The following is a 16,955-nucleotide window of genomic DNA, read 5'->3' on the forward strand; positions in this document are numbered from 1 at the left end:
TCCAAAAAATTCAGAGCACAGCATGTGCATGTAATGCACGTTCAAAATCTTAACTCACTATGCAGGAAGGCAGGAGAAAATCAAGCTCATGATGGAAACTAAGAATGAATCAGCCACAGACTCTACAGGAGTATGTACACAGCTGTATAAAAGATAAGAATATTTTCAGTCATCCATTCTACCTTGCCCTTTGCGTGTTGAAAACTGCTGGAGAAGGGAGCACCAGACAGGAAGGGAGAGATCCTACAAGGAAATTATATTGGCTAAGGGCTATATGCAAAGCATAACACAAAATCCAGATAAAAAGAAATGGAGCAAAATGCAAAGCAGTATTCTTGCCATAGGGAATACCACATAATTCACTAGAGAAAATGGATTACATGGCCTGACAACAGTAAGGGGATGCCAGAGACTGTTCTCATAGCAGAACTAAGCTATAATTGCTGTATTGTTATAATTTTTATTGGGCAGAAACTTGCAGATTTCACTCTGTCAGCTCTCACATTAGTGCTACACAGCATTTAATAAGTAATTTTGGCCCCCATTCTCCATTTGAAAAATGCAGTATTACTCTCCATGAAAACTTTTGACCTTCCTCATTTAAAGCACTGTCAGACATGTCAAACAAATTGCTGCAATAGTATTTGCTATGGAGTCAGAGCTGCTCTTTCACTACAACACCATGAAAAGAGCAGAGACATGCATGTCTCAGACTTGAATTATCATTTCACCCTTTATTCCTAAGACATGATGATAGCAAGAAAGGGGAGAAGACAAGACAGAGAAGTTGTGAAACGGGTGAGTAGGCCTGTGATATATCCCAGTGCATCTGATAAAAAATGGCAAAAAAACATTGGTAAGGTGTGCCAGCCCTTTTGATCACTCCTTACCCAGCAACCATGTCCATGTAGGACCCTCCACTGGCCTAGAAGTAACATCTCCTTTTCAACTGGAAACTTTTTAACTTGTCACAAAGTTCATTTTCTTTAAATCACTGAGCAATCAATTGTGTTGACATACCAGTATTGTGTTCCTCCAGGGCCTCCTTTAGTGGCTATCATGTTCTTTCTCTTAAAACACATCATGAAATTAATAATTCAGATGGCAAGTGATTACCCTCCTGGGGTTTCTCAATTGGTTTCTCCTGTCTTTTTAAAACATTACTAATTGACATGAGTTTTCTCATTACTATCTCAGCAGTTTATTTGATGGGCACTTCACAAGGAAATATTTACAACAGAATTTTTTTTTTGTTTATTTTTTATGAAGTGCCCATAGTTAAATAGCTTTGGGAGAGTGTCACAGAGCAAAGTGCTGAAACTTGAGAGTAATGCACTCAGACAGTGTTTATGCAAGGTGGGGTTGTGGTCTACATGTGCCCCTACAGTGCTTGTCAGTAACACCAGCAGAGGAAGCTCTGACAAACAGCAGGTGAATTTTCCTGAGACAAAATCTTCTTTGATTATTCCAGGACCTTAGAGTGCTGTAGCACAACACTATTATTGCATATCAGACATCCATCTTCTTCGGCAACAGGGACTTTGGAAACTCCACAGTTGTTTTGAATCCTCCTTTCGAGTTTCAAAATCTTGGGGAAAAGGTTCTGCATGCATGGTTGTGTCTCAGGGGTATTCTGCAGCTCAAAGATCTTTCTGCAAAGATTTACCTCCAGTTACAGCAACTATCTCATGTAGCCTCTGCTTGACTTTCCCTTGGCCAAAAGGAGCTACTGAAGAATTTCATTCATGTACCTCTTCATGTTGACAATTTACCTTCCATTTATTTTTCAAGTACTCTTACTGAAACATCTTACACAGTCTCACATCCACTAACTTCTTCTTTCAAGGAAAGACGTTTTCTGGAGACTTGCCCAAAATCTAACAGAAAGATGGCTTTGAAGTTGTGAGCTCTTGTGCTACAATATGCTGTTCTGTGTTGCTTTGTTTCAGTGGATGACAAGGCTGAGAGTATTGGAAACCCAATTATTTCTGGTTTTAGGCACCAGTTTCCTGTAGCTATATCTTTATTTAGTAGTCTCCAAAATAGTCAGTACCCATTTTGTTATTGAGACAGCATTACTCACCATCTACAGACCATACTGGCATTATACATGAACATATTCTGCCTGTCTCAAGCCAACTCTTAAGGCATTAGATAGATGAAAGTTTACAGAGGGAGCAGAGACACACTGGAGACACTGGATCCTTCCCGTTCTAGAGATCTCTGTACCTTGCATCTTGACTCCACAAGGTTATCATAGAAAAATAAGAAGTTGTCCTTTTTTCTAATTTTAGCTGACTTTTGACTGCTTTTTGGTGGGGGACTTTTAAGTGGGAGATACAAAACAGATAAGCAGAGAACAGAATGGCTCCATCCCTTCTTTTGAGAGGACAGAACACTTGAAATAATGAAGAGATATTCAGTACAGAAATCTATCTTATTGCTATTTCAACAGGAAATTTCCAATAGGAAAAGGAAATTGTTATCTGCTCCTTTCTCTTTACAGCTAAAAGATAATAAAGAATGAATTCATCTGTTCCTGCTTTTACTCTCCTAATAGGACTCAGAAGAAAAGACCAGGGTCGTGCAAGTCACCCTTGGTTGCCACACCTGGACTGGACTAAGGTTAGCAGCTTTTTTATTATTTATGTATGCTATGTATGCCCACACAGAAAGGAAGAGGTGGATTGCAATGTACTCTTTTAGATATGGAAGCTTTTCAAAGATAATTTTGTTCTGTTGCATTGTTCCTTGAGCCTTTTCTCCTCCATAATGTAGCATGACATTGCCATCAAATGTTAGTACTGTGCACAAAAAAACGCCTTTGGGAATGCAGTGCCTCGTCTCTGTTCTTCCTTGCTTATAACTCCTGTGCATAACAGAATGTCATTATGGTGATTCTTTCCTACAGTTCCTCTAGTGACTGGATCTGTAAGGAACATATGAGGAAGTTTAAAGCATTATATATCTTCTGGGAAAATTTTGGCATTAGTTGTATACTTCAGATTTTGCATCCTTAACTCTAGCATAGTAATTTATAAGCACTCAACCACAAAACCTGCTTTTTTCTAGGAACCAATCTGAGAAAAAAAAATTAAATCTTATCCCATATAGCTGACTTCCCATCTGTACAGAAGGACCAGATCCTTAGGAGAACAGAGATAACTGCTCCTTGAGTTCATTCAGTAATTAGCATCAGGAATAGCTGTTTCTAAAGGCAATCATTCAGTAATTTGCTGGTACATTTCACAGCCATTTGCTTATACCACAAGAAATTTGACCCACAGGCATCCTGGGTTCTGCAGAGACTGTGAACAAATTTCTGTTCAAGAATTTGGTCCCCCTATTTCTTCTCCTTCCAGCTCCATGAGTTCTCCATATTTACCTCCAAATTTTAACACTTTTGTATTTAAGCAGTTTGGGATTCTTTATTTTTCTTGATTTTTTTTTTTGTTTTGTTTTTTTTTGGTTTTTTTTTTTTGTTTGTTTGTTTGTTTTTTGTTCCCCCCCCCCACCCCCCAATCAGTTTTTGATACAGCAGCAACTTTAGCAAGGCATTGAGAACAAACAAGAGCTTGCCTCTGTGTTCCACTGAAGTAACGGGTGAACCAGAAAAGGACAAAAGCCTCTCCCAGACTGCAAGGCCAGTTCTGAGCTGTGGTGGCAATGCATGCACAGCCCAGTCCCTCACACAGAAGGGCACTATGGTGGAACGAGCTCTGCAGGTACAGGTTCTTCCAAGACTTCACATCAGAGCCCCAGCCACAGACCAGTTTATGATAGCTCAGTCAAATGATAGGAAACACTTCACAAACCTACTTCTAAAGTCTAATGGAATCACTCTTCCAGTCATTCCCCTTTCAGTTATACACCAACCCTGTAGAAAGAGACTCACTTTCACTTTTACTGTATAGAGGAACCAGAGAGGTTGTAAAATAAAGGCCTGAGAGGAACCAGAGAGGTTGTAAAATAAAGGCCTGAGAAAGTTTGGGAGAGAATGAAGGATCATTTTTTTTTTGTCCTTAATCCTCCTCTTCAAAATCCTTCTAAAAGACCAAACTGTTTTAGGTAAAATTTCCTGACTTTTTCAGACAGGAACCCACATATAAAAATTTCAGCTGTAGGATATCTAAATTGCCAAAGTTTTTAGTAACTCAAAACAGGCTCTTACAAAAGTTTTAGCAGCTACCAGCTCTGCCTACAAATCTAAGTTTAGAGGAAATACATTTCAGTGTTGAGAATAACAGCAGGATGGCTGTAGGACAATTCAGTCTGGTAGTAACAGTGAAGTTATAACTGAGTAGACTGTATATACAACAGCTGAGGTGAACTCCAGTAAAACTTTTATGCCCTACCATAACATCATCATTTTCTTTCAGCTAGATTTGTCAGAGAAAAATACTATCTAAGGCATTTAGAATTCAAGACTAGAAGCCCCAGAGATGACTTTTGAAATGTGAAGGTGTATGATAAATCTAACAGATAGTTCTGCAATTTTTAAGAGATGGATATCCTTTCTGTGCATATATGCAGGAAAGATCCCTTTTGTCCACCCAGTATAAGCTTTCTCTCCTACTAATATGCTGGTGAACACTGGCATTAAATACTTCTATTGGCTAACAAGAAACAGAAAAACCACTACAAAATTTAGAGACTGAAGAAAAACCAGCATTTCATACCAGTAAGTGAAATTCTAGTTTTGCCTCTGTCTACTATCAAAGTTAATAGTTGTGATTATGCCACTAAACAGAGGTGGCTATACTGAGAAGCACAGATAACTAATGCAAATATTTGTTATTTAGCACAAATAACAAATGCTTTGTTATTAATAATCATTCAAGCAGAAAGTAGATTATCAGTTATTTTTCCCTATAATGTCTTCTACATTGGAAAACATTTCACAAAATCAGCAAGAGTGGAACTGCAGAAGAAGGGACAGCTTTTTCCTGGCTCTATTTTGCTTATAAATATCAGGTTATCAAATTGAGCTCTTACCTGGCTCTATTTTGCTTATAAATATCAGGATATCTAATTAAGCTCTCTGTTGCTAAACATGGTTGTTCACTTCCATCACAGTTGGAAAGTATAAACAAGCTTCAAAGCAAAAATATTTTGTAGGAATTTTTCTATTACTCTCTTTAATTGAAAATTTTTAACCACCATGGCACAACACAATATATTGCAGAACTCCTATTAAGCATCAACAAAATTGCTTTGCTACAGCAATACAATAATAAATAGGATTCAAAAGAAGTAATCTAATTTTTATCTAATTCTAGCGATTTGATTTTATCAGACCTTACTTACAGCTGTGGAAATCAGAGTTACAGCATTAAAGCACTTTACTTCAAAAGCCAGCATAAATTGAAGTACTTCAGATTCTTCCTTGATATTCTTCAGATGACAGTGAATAAAAATAATTTTGATGTATCCCGACCAAACCACTACTTTATGTTCTCACCCGTGACCTTCAGGACTTACAACTGTACAGAACAGCTACTGGCATTCCTGTACGTAGAGCATGCTGTGCTCTCTTTCAATTTTTGTGGGGTTTTTTGGGTTTGTTTTCCCCCCCCCCCTTGAAATACTATGCTCATTCAGTTAGCCAGTCTTTATCAGGGCTTTACTCTTTCTACCCTCCTGCACACTTCCTCTCACAGACACTAATTGAAATGGTCATGAATGCTGGCATGCTTTGTTATTAAAGAAGATGTATCTGTCTCTAACACCAGGAGAAAATTAACACACAGATGTTTTACTGGAGAGAAACTGGCTATTGAGAATTGGTTACATGGATAATGAGCAACCCTGTTTTGTTTTATGTCTACCTGGTTCAGTTTGTGGCAAGCTCCTGGTTTCCCAGAGCATTCCACACCAATGTATTCTCTATCTCATGTACCTGAAAGGTCCAGAACAGTATCTATCGTGGAACAGAAAAATGCAGCTCTTCAGGAGTCGTAAGGGAATGGGAACAGCCTTTCTAGGCCAGCTGTTTAGCCAATCCAGTTTCCAAAGACCACAAGTCCTGAAACAGGGGCATGAAACTGCAATGATGACAATTACACTTCACATTTACTCAGTAGTATATTCTAGTACCTTACAAAGGTCAGAAATAATTTCAGTGCCTTAGAGAACTTCCAAATTAAAGATCTTGATGAAAGCTAGAAGGGGAAACAAGCCAACTTCTTGCATTCATTTTTTTTTTTTTTTTAAATTGCAACCCTTTGCTCAGCAAAGTTCAAGGATCTTGAAGAGAAAAACTCTATAGAAATGAGGATTTATTCATGGTGTCATAACAGGTCATATAAGATCCAGACAAAGAACATGCATTTGATTTCTAGCCTCTCTTGTACCACATAGCATCCATCACCTATCCAATCACAAAATATTTTAATACATTTAATACAATTGACCATTTAATAATGTCATAATTGTTTTGAACCTTCATGGAAGACTGTAACAGCTTTCTTACCACAGAACACAGTATTTTGAAACTAAGCATAAGTAAATAGATGTAGTGTGTTGACCCTGGCTGAGTGCCAGGCACTCACCAAAGCCACTCTATCATTCAGCTCCATAGCTGGACAGGGAGAGAGAATATAACAAAAGGGTAATGAATTAAGGACAGGGAGTGATCACAAACCAAATACCATCTCAGGCAAAACAAGACAAACTGGGGATATTAACTGAATTTATTACTACCAAAATCAGAGCAGGAAAATGAAAAGTAAAATCAAACCCTAAAAACACCTTCCTCCACATCTCCCTCTTTTCTTAGCTCTTCCTCCTTTCCCCCAGGGGACGACAGTGAATGGGGCTTATGGTCAGCTTTTGTTCCTACCAGTCCTCAGGGAGAGGATTCTGTTCCAATATGGGCTGTCTCCCACATGAGACAGCCATCTATAAATTTCTCCAGTGTGAGCTCATCCCATGGGCAACAACAGTTCTCCATGAACTGCTGCAATGTGTGTCACTCTTCCACAAGGTACAATCCTTCAGGCACAGCCTGCTCCAGCAGGGGTCTGCCTTGGACACTGGCACTGGCTCTGCAGGAAACTTCTAGCAGCTTCTCACAGAAGCCACCCCTGTAGAGCCCACTACAAAAACCCAGTCACACAAACCCCATACAACATGATTATCAGCTGCACATAACTAAAGAAGGCAGCAGCAATCATGCATTTTGCAAGCCTATCATTAGTTTTAATCTTTTCTTTAAAATACCAAAAAGAGCACTGATACTGTGAAATATGCCAGACAGCATTCCACCACAACCCAGCGCCTTTAGAGAAAGTGTTAACAATTAGATATACATTCCAATTGTCACAGCTAAGCAACTTCTTAGACTAAAAGGATTCTGAGTGATTTCATGGCACAAGAAAAGATAGTTAACGTAACACAGAAAACTTACACTGTCACTTGAGGTGTCACATAGCAGTTGAAAAGATTTTTTCTGTCCACTTGAAAAAATAAGAATAATCATGGAAGTGAAACAAAGTATGCCTCAGCATATAAAGAACTGGGATTTTGTACAGAAAAATCTTTGGGTCCATATATTCACGTTTTTTGCAAGCAGAACCCTAGAAACAGCAGTGCTTGGATTTAAATTGGATTTTGGAGGGCTCTTCTTCCTGTGGCAGACAGTCAGAAATCCTGCTGACTGTCCAATTTACAAGAAATAGATGATGTCACTTTGATAATGCTCCCTTCTAGGTTCACACAAGTGTTCAGACAAATTCAGACTTTCTGCTTACTGTGAAATACCCAAAAAGGTCAAGATCCCAAAGACTGAAGAGAAATAGAAAGACAAAAAATGGAAGTACAGTACTTATCAGCTCTGAATTTTAACATTAAACTATGTGAGTATCTGTTTTTATACTCTGTCATTTTCAGGAAAATACAGCATATATTCCTAATTCCTATAGGTATGAAACAATAGGGTTCGAATCACATCAACAGGAAAAATGTTGTAATAGTAGTAAAGTATTTATTTATTTTAAAACATTATTACACTGCTAGAACATTATTTCAAAAATAAAAGCCATAATATATTCATTCAAAACTAGGCTGTTAGGCATATATATATTTCAACTTTAATTTTCATACACACAGTGAAAGAAATTAATATTTTACAAGTAGCTATTTTTAAGACTTTATGAAAAACATGTTTAAAAATACCTGCCAAAATCTATCTCCTTAAATATACAAAATATCCTTGCTGTGCTGAAGATACCTCTCTTAAAAGCCAAAAATATCTAAGTCAATAGCTGAGTCCCCATCAAATCCTACTGAAAACAGTAGTGACATAAAAATGTAAAAGCACTGTACAAAGTAAATACAGCCTTTTTTGTCTCAGTACTGTACAAATCTGGTTTTGTTTTAAAATATTTTATAAAAGCTGCTATTTTTGAACCTAACATCCTTTCCTGTGTGCAGAAAAAAGTGAGCCACTGACATTATTTCTGTTTACTAAAATGGCTCCCCCTCAGAACTGTGAATCAAAGAATTCAAAGGACATTTTACCACTTATTTCAATGAAAGCAGGACTGAAACTTTTCTTCAGCATATCATTCAGTAATCTCTCTTGGTTTTCCCCCCGGTTTTATAATGCAAAGTATTACAAATTCTTAAATATATTAACTGATGAAATCAGAACTCAAGTACTTCAGATTACAAGGCTGGTGTATGGATTAGTTCACTGTAAAACAGAGTTTTCAGTTAAACAAAACCCAACTGCAAATAATGCTGCATGATTTTTAATCAAGAGCCCTCTCTCTTCTCTTGCTTCCTTTACAGTCCCTTCTGGCATTTCTTCTGGAATGAGCTTTTCAAGAAGCTGCGGTATCCTGGATCATCCACATACTCATTCTTAAAGCGAGAACTCAATACTCTCTGCCTTTTCTTCTCTCCCACGATAATATCTGCTCCATAAAATGTGTCTTCAAATCTCATATCAGAAGCTGTAGACTAAAACCAGACATTAATTACATATGTAAATAATTGCTATCATTCTGTATTTTGCATGTCCTATTCAGTATTAAATTCTCTACATTTGTAGCATTCCTTGGAAACACATACCTAACAGCTGCTGTTAGTCTGGATTTTATCCAGGAATTACACAAGCTTGCTCATTCTAGGTGAGAAAACAGTGACATGGAATTGATGCAGCTGTTGGGCAGGTTTGATCCTAGCAGTATCATATAATATTCACCACCTTGTGTTATTCAGCAAAGTTTTAAATGCAAGGTACTATGTCATGGACGCCTGAAAAGAAACCTGGGCACTGCTTCATTTGCAAAGGATCAGGGTTACTGTTTTGTCACTTATCAAATTTAAACCAGTTGGGAATCCCCACTAATAAAGCAGCAGAACAACAAACAGCAAGCTGTTTGGGCAAAATCAGAGGCAAAATATTTTGGATCAATTTTTGGACAAATATTTGGAGTCATGGAAGAATTCCCAAGATTAAGAAAAACTAATTTAAAAGGAACTAGTGTCTTCTATTTCAATAGAGAGAAACAGGATCACAGGCTGTCTTTAACTTGCACTTCGTTCAACATGAGGAGGGGAAGGAGGTGTTGAGCATGCCTTCAGGACTAACATACATATTTCTAGAATTTAAGGTACTACTATAAGTCATGCCGAGGTCTCAGCAATGGCTATGGTGTGTTTTATTCAGCTGACCAAATTTAATGTTTTTATTCTATAATTAACTCCCTAATTAAGTTAATTAAAGAAACAAACAAATAAATAAATAAATATTGATTTCTAAAAAATCAATTTAAAAGACAATTCCATAAACCTCACTATTATAATTATCCTGAGAATGCGATAGTTTGCATTCTAAGCATAAAAATGGCAATAGTATGCTTTCCAAGTACAATAAAATACCCCATTAAATACAATCAGATGGCTCTTTTAAAATTTTCCAAGACATCTATATTAACCTTAGTCAGGACACCAAAAGATTTGTATATTTATCCCAAATTCACTGACATAAAGGTTTCTCAACCCAGAATATTTGACCAGTGCACTTTGCATTAGAAAGAACTGTCTTAAGACAGGTAAAAACAGTCATCTCCTCCAACAGATGCTTTCCCTTTCCAACACCTAAGAGTTATGCTCTCTGTAAGGTTCAACACTTGGCATGCACACATAAAAATGTAGCTGGTGGATGTTGTCTGAAAGAGCAGGAAACTTTAAAAGAGTAGCAAAATCCGGTTTTAAACCAAAGAGTATGAAATTATGATAAATCCTGCCACCAACATTAATGAGTTTCGATCAGCCACATTGTTTCTTACAGGAAGTAATTGATTTTTTGTTAAATCAAGGCTTTTAAAATCACAAGGCTCTGAGAAGCTGGGAGGTTTTTTAAAAACTATACCTGTTATAAACGTACTGAAAAAATAGAATGTCTGTCAATTTTCATGTTTATTAACTTGATCATTCCTGATCTGACAGATCAGACAAACACGATGTCCCTTTTAGGAGAAAAGAATTACATCTGACAACAGCATTTGTCTGTACTGAAAGAAAAACTAACCATATCACTAGCAAAAGGACACGTCTCCTAATTGGGCTGATTTAGCACAGGCATCACAAAATTGTCTGTTTAAACTGAAAATACAAAATTTGCCTTTTGAGCATATATATATACACACATACAAACACACACACATATATATGAGCATACATATATATATATACATATATACACACACACATATATATATATATACACATATATATATGTATATATGTATGTGTATATGTGTATATGTGTATGTATATGTAATGTGTAATAAAGGTAGCATCAGCAAATACTCACTAAACGTGCTTTTACTCTCTTAGGAAGCTCCTCATCCAGTGTATATATTTCTTCCCTCTTCATTACTATTTGAGAACCATCTTCAAACTCCACCTAATTGAAAAAAATGAGTATTTGAAAATAAAATAATAATTAACTCTTGCAGGAAGTTTCTGGAAATGTTTCCAGATTAAAATACATATGTTATCAAAGAACACTTATATACAGACATTTTGTAATCTGTTTTAGCACAAAATTAGGCTGAAACATAAAAAAAAAAAAATTTCTTAGGAACTGCAATACATACATACATTGAAAATAATATCTAAGGAAAGAGACTTCAAACGCAACACTAACACATATATAATGAAGTAAATTTTTTTAGATTAGGAATGCTGAACAGTAACAAGACTGTTACATTATATTGCAGGAGTGACATATTAAAATGTCCTTGTGTCATTTTTATTTGTCACTAATTTTTTTGCTTGCTTCTAATAAATAAAAAATTAATTTTAACATCCTGCAATTCAAGGTTGAGGAAGACTATGTCAAAAGAAAGTGTGAGTGACAACTAAGGAAATACCAGTTAACAGAATTTTATTGAATCTGATGGAATTTCTTTTAAATGCTCTGTTCAGAAGATGAAAAGCTTTATCATGCTTAGGTTTAGATTTAATCCAATATGAACCCCGTTAGCAGAAAATGAGAAAGGAAATGTAACTAGGTGTGGGGAATGTTAAAATGCTGAGGCTTTGAAGCATTTAAGCTTTTCCAGTAGCTGCTGATTTTTTCCTCTATTTTAATACTTCATCTTACAGTTGTGAATTTCGACTATTATCTGTGACTGCAGTTTAGATCCCACAGAAATTATAATTTAAAGTTTGATATAAAATTAGAAGTCCCATTCTACATCCTTAGGTGATTTAATAAGACTACGTGAATCACAACAGCACACTTGACTAGAAGAATAAGCACAAATACAAACATAGGAGAATATTGACTTATCAAAAGTATTATTACAGATAAAACTGAAAAATCATGCATTTAACTTGTAAATGGACCGGATTTTTAGTTTCAAATTAAAAGCCTGCTATAGCTGAGTATTTCAGATTAATATGTGAATAGCTGAAAAATCCGTATATCCATTCTCAAAAGCCAGGATACAGACTATGATCTATTAACTTCTTTAAAAACAACTTTTCCAATGCAACTAATAGGGCTGCACAAATCTAGAATGCATTTTAAATGTATAGAGCACACAAATGGATAAAAAAGTCCCAAGAGTCATCCTTACCCCTCTCTGCTCCTGTTACTAACCCCATAAGCCTACTCTGTTTACCTTAAACTTGTGTAATTAAATGATGGCAAATCCAGGCAATGCAGGAACAGTCTTACTCCTATTCCTGCTCCTTCCTACACAGTACATTTAGTAATTTTTTTGCATAATACAGTTGGTAATAGGTTTTTTTACATCCCTGGTGAAAAAGCTGGGTAGGAAACTAACTATGACACTCCAACAGTGAAGTAAAGTCTCTTCTGAAATGGTCAGTATATTTGTTTTTATTCACAGTGTGCAGTCGGATGCAAATGCTTCATACGAGAGAACCTGTCGTGCTTGCAGTATGAATATGAAATACTGCCCATTTACAATTAAGAGTAAATGGAAGTTCTTTGGGTATAATCCAGCATATCACACTGGAAATAATTTGCCTACACTTCATAGTAACACAAGAGGTTCTCTAAGACTTTCAATAGTATCATGATTAATATAAAATATAAACCCACCATCTCTAATAGCTCCAATTCAAGTCCGATTGCAGATCGCACATTTCAAATAATCAGTTTTATCAAGTAAGTTATTTCAGTTGCATTCTTCTGCTGTACTGTGTCTGCATGATATGTTACTATGTTCATGAGTTTTTTTTCTATAAGCACATCATAAATTAAAGGGAAAGCTGTTAGAAAGCAATTAATGGAGTGAATGGATAATTTAATAAACTCTAACTCAATTGTGAACTTCAATATCAGAAATCATCAAGAAATCAGATGTGGATCACATTAATAATTTCACTTGAGCACCTGCTTCATTTGGCAGATTCAGCTCTGCTTAAGGACTGTGTAGGATACTGGCTGACAAATGTCAAACTGTATGACATATTCTGGTGCATTGTGCCATAGCTCTTGCATGCTCAAGTACTGCCACATTTTGTACAAATGTCTGATGAACATGAGGAAAATTAATATTGTAACTAGAACTGCCTTATGAGAACTAAGAAATCACACAGAAGACTGGGTAAGAGAATCTCAAAGGTGCCACACAGATCACACCAGATGAAAACAAACCTTTATGTATGTGTAAGTCCTGGGAGCTTTCAGACACTTTAGAAAGACCATAGGAAGAATTGCTAACATGTTGCGAAGTTAATATTGCACCCTCCCTGTCATAAATTTTCTGTAATATGTGGCCACAGGCAGCCTCCTCTTTCATCCTGCAGACAAAATATTTGCTTGTTTCTATAGTTCTAAGTATTGCAACATGGACTCCCTCTAATCTTTAAACTTTGTAATTTCTCCCCATGATAGGGGGTTGTTAAAGGCAATTTACAGGAATTTATGCTTTTTGTGCTGAGGAACTCTAAATCTTGCTGAGCCTCCACATGCTTATCCATTTTCCTTAAGCAAAACTTGTTTCATCATGTTGTTCAAGAGGTCTAAAATAAGACAAAGTTGTTTATTTTGACTATGTCAAATTCCTTCAAATATGAAAGACAACAACATACATCTAATTTACCTCACAGTCTTCCTCAGAAGACTGGTTGTTCAAAAGATTAAACGATTTGAAGATTAATGTCACTATAGAAAAATAATCTTCATACTTTATAAAGAACTTTCCACCTTCACAACATAATACAGCTGCTAAATATAAGGCAAGAGGTAAGATTTAGAGACTAGCTCAAGGCTTTAGGCATTTGAGGACTTGAATTCAATTGCAAGTCATTGGCAATGTGAGAAGGTCAATGCAGCAAGTAATTTAGCTTCCTTGTGCCTTAATTTATCTAGAGATATAATAGTAAATTTGCCATTTTGGTACAGTAATGTGAGGCCCCCTGATGAAAAGAGTTACATAAGTGAAAATGATTACATATATATAAAAGAAATATATCTAGATTCTCATTCTTTCAGAAGTGCTATTTTTATTGTGATTGTTTTATTGCAGTTTCTACCATTCACTTGGGTACTCAAAGCTGCTGACTGGCTTTTCTCAAAGGCAAGCCCACAAAAAACCAGTAATTGTTATACTGAAATCAGAAGTCAGCTTTTTAGCTTTGCCTTCCATGCCTTCAAAGGCCCTTTTGCCTTTGCTGAGGATAAAACACTCCTTAGATTATTTAATTCAAAAATGCCTCAGACAAATGAATGTTATGCTCTTTTTCTTACTGTCCTCCCTTCCAACATCTTATGAAATGCCTCAGGTTCATTGTAGGCTCATACCAATACTTAATTAATCGTATAATTAGCTGATATCAAATGAAAGCAAATAACCTGCAGAAAATAACAAATCCTATCTTTCAATCTTAATGTTACACCTGTTTACCTGAGCTCTTAGGAGACAAGTAACTTTCTTAATTTTGTAAGACCACGTGAAACTTCGCTCCCAAATACTGCACAGCACTTGCTACTGGGTTAGAAAGTTTTAAACATTAGTTGAAGTGTGGTAACAGTTACAATAAGAGTTTACACTTCAGCCTCCTTCATCTTTGAAGGTGTGGCAGGCCACTCCAATGCTAGAGCCAAATTAGTAATTTACAATAAAGACATCTGAAAAGAAAGCATGTGGTAATAAACATAGATACTCACCTGATACATGTGAGCTGTATTTGTCCCCAGATACTTTGCACCATACAGCTTTCCATCAGGCCATTTCACTTGGACAACTTCTCCCTCTGCAGGTGGACCCAGCCTTAGGCAATCTCTGCTCTATTTGCAAAGAAGGATGGATTCTCAAATCAGTGAGTGAGCCACTGCTCTGAAATTACCAGTAAAATGCTTTTACAACTTGGTAATTGGAGAAGATTTATTACCATGCATGTTTCAAGTTTTATAATCCTGCTAATGGGCTAATGCTAATGTTAGCCCTTATGAAAATGAAATACTGACCAAAGAAACACTTTCTTTACAGCTTGATGCTGCATTGGCAAGACAACATATGCATAAATCAGATAGCTATCAGCAACCGCGATACACTTCCACCAAAATTAATTTCTAACACACATTGAAAATAAGGATCACTAAAGTGCAATTGCATATGTGCAATGCTTTCTCTTTTACATATCCAAGTAATTCATGTTTTGTTAACACAGCACATTTTTTGCTGGATGCTATCTTTGCTGACAGAAACATATATGGATCAAACCATAAATGGTGAGAATGCCAATGAGTTTTTTGCTTAGCTGATGGAGAAACACTGAAAGAATCTAAATGCTTACAAAATAAAATTTGGAGGAAATTTTTTTTTCCATAGGATATAAAGCATTTTTGTTCCAATGGTTTGGACAACTTTTGTGCCTGACTAGTTGAGCATGTCAGAGCATCAGTAGCTGCAACATGTTCTTGTAATGGTTTCTTTTGTCCCATATGTCTCAGTATGACCTAAATGACTCATTTTCAGAGTACACCAACCACACACCCGTAACAGCAGCTGCTCACAAGGAAATAAGACAAAGAAACAGAAAATGACATGACACATCTGGGCTCACCAATTCTCTGTTCAAATCCTCGCCTTGACAAAGGCATCTCTACTTCATAGTGACTAATCACAAGACCTGTCATGTAAATTAGTGCTGAGTGGTATTCTCCTAGGTGTGAGAGGACTTACTCAGTGACCACATTATGAGCTCACTCATAACTGATCTACAGTGGTAAGAGAAAAGATAGAAGACAAGGACTCAGGTATAAGGACTCAGTGTAAGGTCCTGCAGGACCTGGAGCTATCTCGGATTGCCATAATACCATCACTCTTTTTTACACTTACAGAGAATAACTTTGAAAAATATTTGTATTTTGAGTTGAACAATTCTCTTCCAACAGCGGCCAATGATCATCATGACAAAGACCTTAAAATGTGGGAGAAAAATGCACTCCAAGGATCCTCACTTTGACATTATCTGGAAGCAGTATCATTCTAGCCAAATCCAACCTTTATAAACTGATTTTAATCACATGTATCTTAATCCGTGAGTTTGATTCAACATGGGATAAAAGAAATTAAAAGATGGATTTTCACAGAAACATTTTCTATATGACAATACTGTCTCTGTCACTCCTCAGGCGCTGTGCAAAATATGCCCTGAGTTTGCCTGGCAAGGTTACTGCGCCAAACACAGAAACATACATCCTTTCAACATCACCATAAATTTGGAGTGGGTAGAATTACTGTATTACACTTCCCAATATTTTCAGGAGAGGCAGGAGGAAAGGGGAAAGGATGGCTGCTGCAGTGGAATAATTACGGAGGACAGGGATTACAAAATAATACCATAGCTCTGACTATAAATGAAATTAGACTATATTCTTAGTTTTTCTCTCCTCAGTGATGACTACCAGAATGGTTATTGTCATTATGATACTTCTTCCACTATCTATTTATTGCAAAAGTGGAAAAAGGACTCTTGACTAAGTGTCTTGAAACAAACTTCTAAAATGCATCATGGAATGGAGTAAATTTCCTGAAAACAAACAATCCAACAACAATGTCAAGCCTAACATTAATTTTCCAAGGACAAAAACCCAGCATGAATTACTCCCTTTGCAACTTGCACAAGAAAAAAGTATCTCATAGACTGTAGTCTAGCTAATGGAATTGCTCATTTGGAAAATTAGAGTCCTCATGCAAATAACTAGACAAATAACAACCTCATTCTTCATGTATCATCACAATGTCTTAGTCTATGGAACAATATTTGGGAAACTGGTACTAGTTTTTATTAATTTCTACCAGAGCTCATACCTTTTATTTTCACAGGATCGTAACCATTTGACATTATCTTTTGACTGCACAAATAATTCTTACAGTTTCTTTCTTGAGAATGATAAGACCCATTTCTTAGACCGACAAAATGGCAAAAACGCAGCCTCACTTTTTTCAGTCATA

General features: G+C 36.3%; 1 protein-coding gene across 4 annotated transcripts in view; it reads right to left on the minus strand.

Annotated features, from left to right (window-relative positions):
* Nucleotides 1-7,962: 7,962 nt before the first annotated feature.
* The window catches only part of KDM4C (lysine demethylase 4C), a 253,994-nt gene continuing 245,001 nt past the window's right edge, over nucleotides 7,963-16,955 (minus strand). For all 4 annotated transcript variants that reach the window (XM_056513735.1, XM_056513737.1, XM_056513736.1 and 1 more), the window contains 3 exons: nucleotides 14,663-14,782; nucleotides 10,826-10,918; nucleotides 7,963-8,964 (listed from right to left, as the gene is read on the minus strand). In XM_056513735.1, the coding sequence (XP_056369710.1) occupies nucleotides 8,788-8,964; nucleotides 10,826-10,918; nucleotides 14,663-14,782 (390 nt within the window). In that variant the 3' untranslated portion in view covers nucleotides 7,963-8,787. The remainder of the gene's footprint in view (nucleotides 8,965-10,825; nucleotides 10,919-14,662; nucleotides 14,783-16,955) is intronic.

The sequence above is a fragment of the Oenanthe melanoleuca genome, chromosome Z (genome assembly GCF_029582105.1).
Source record: "Oenanthe melanoleuca isolate GR-GAL-2019-014 chromosome Z, OMel1.0, whole genome shotgun sequence".
Lineage (NCBI taxonomy): Eukaryota > Metazoa > Chordata > Aves > Passeriformes > Muscicapidae > Oenanthe > Oenanthe melanoleuca.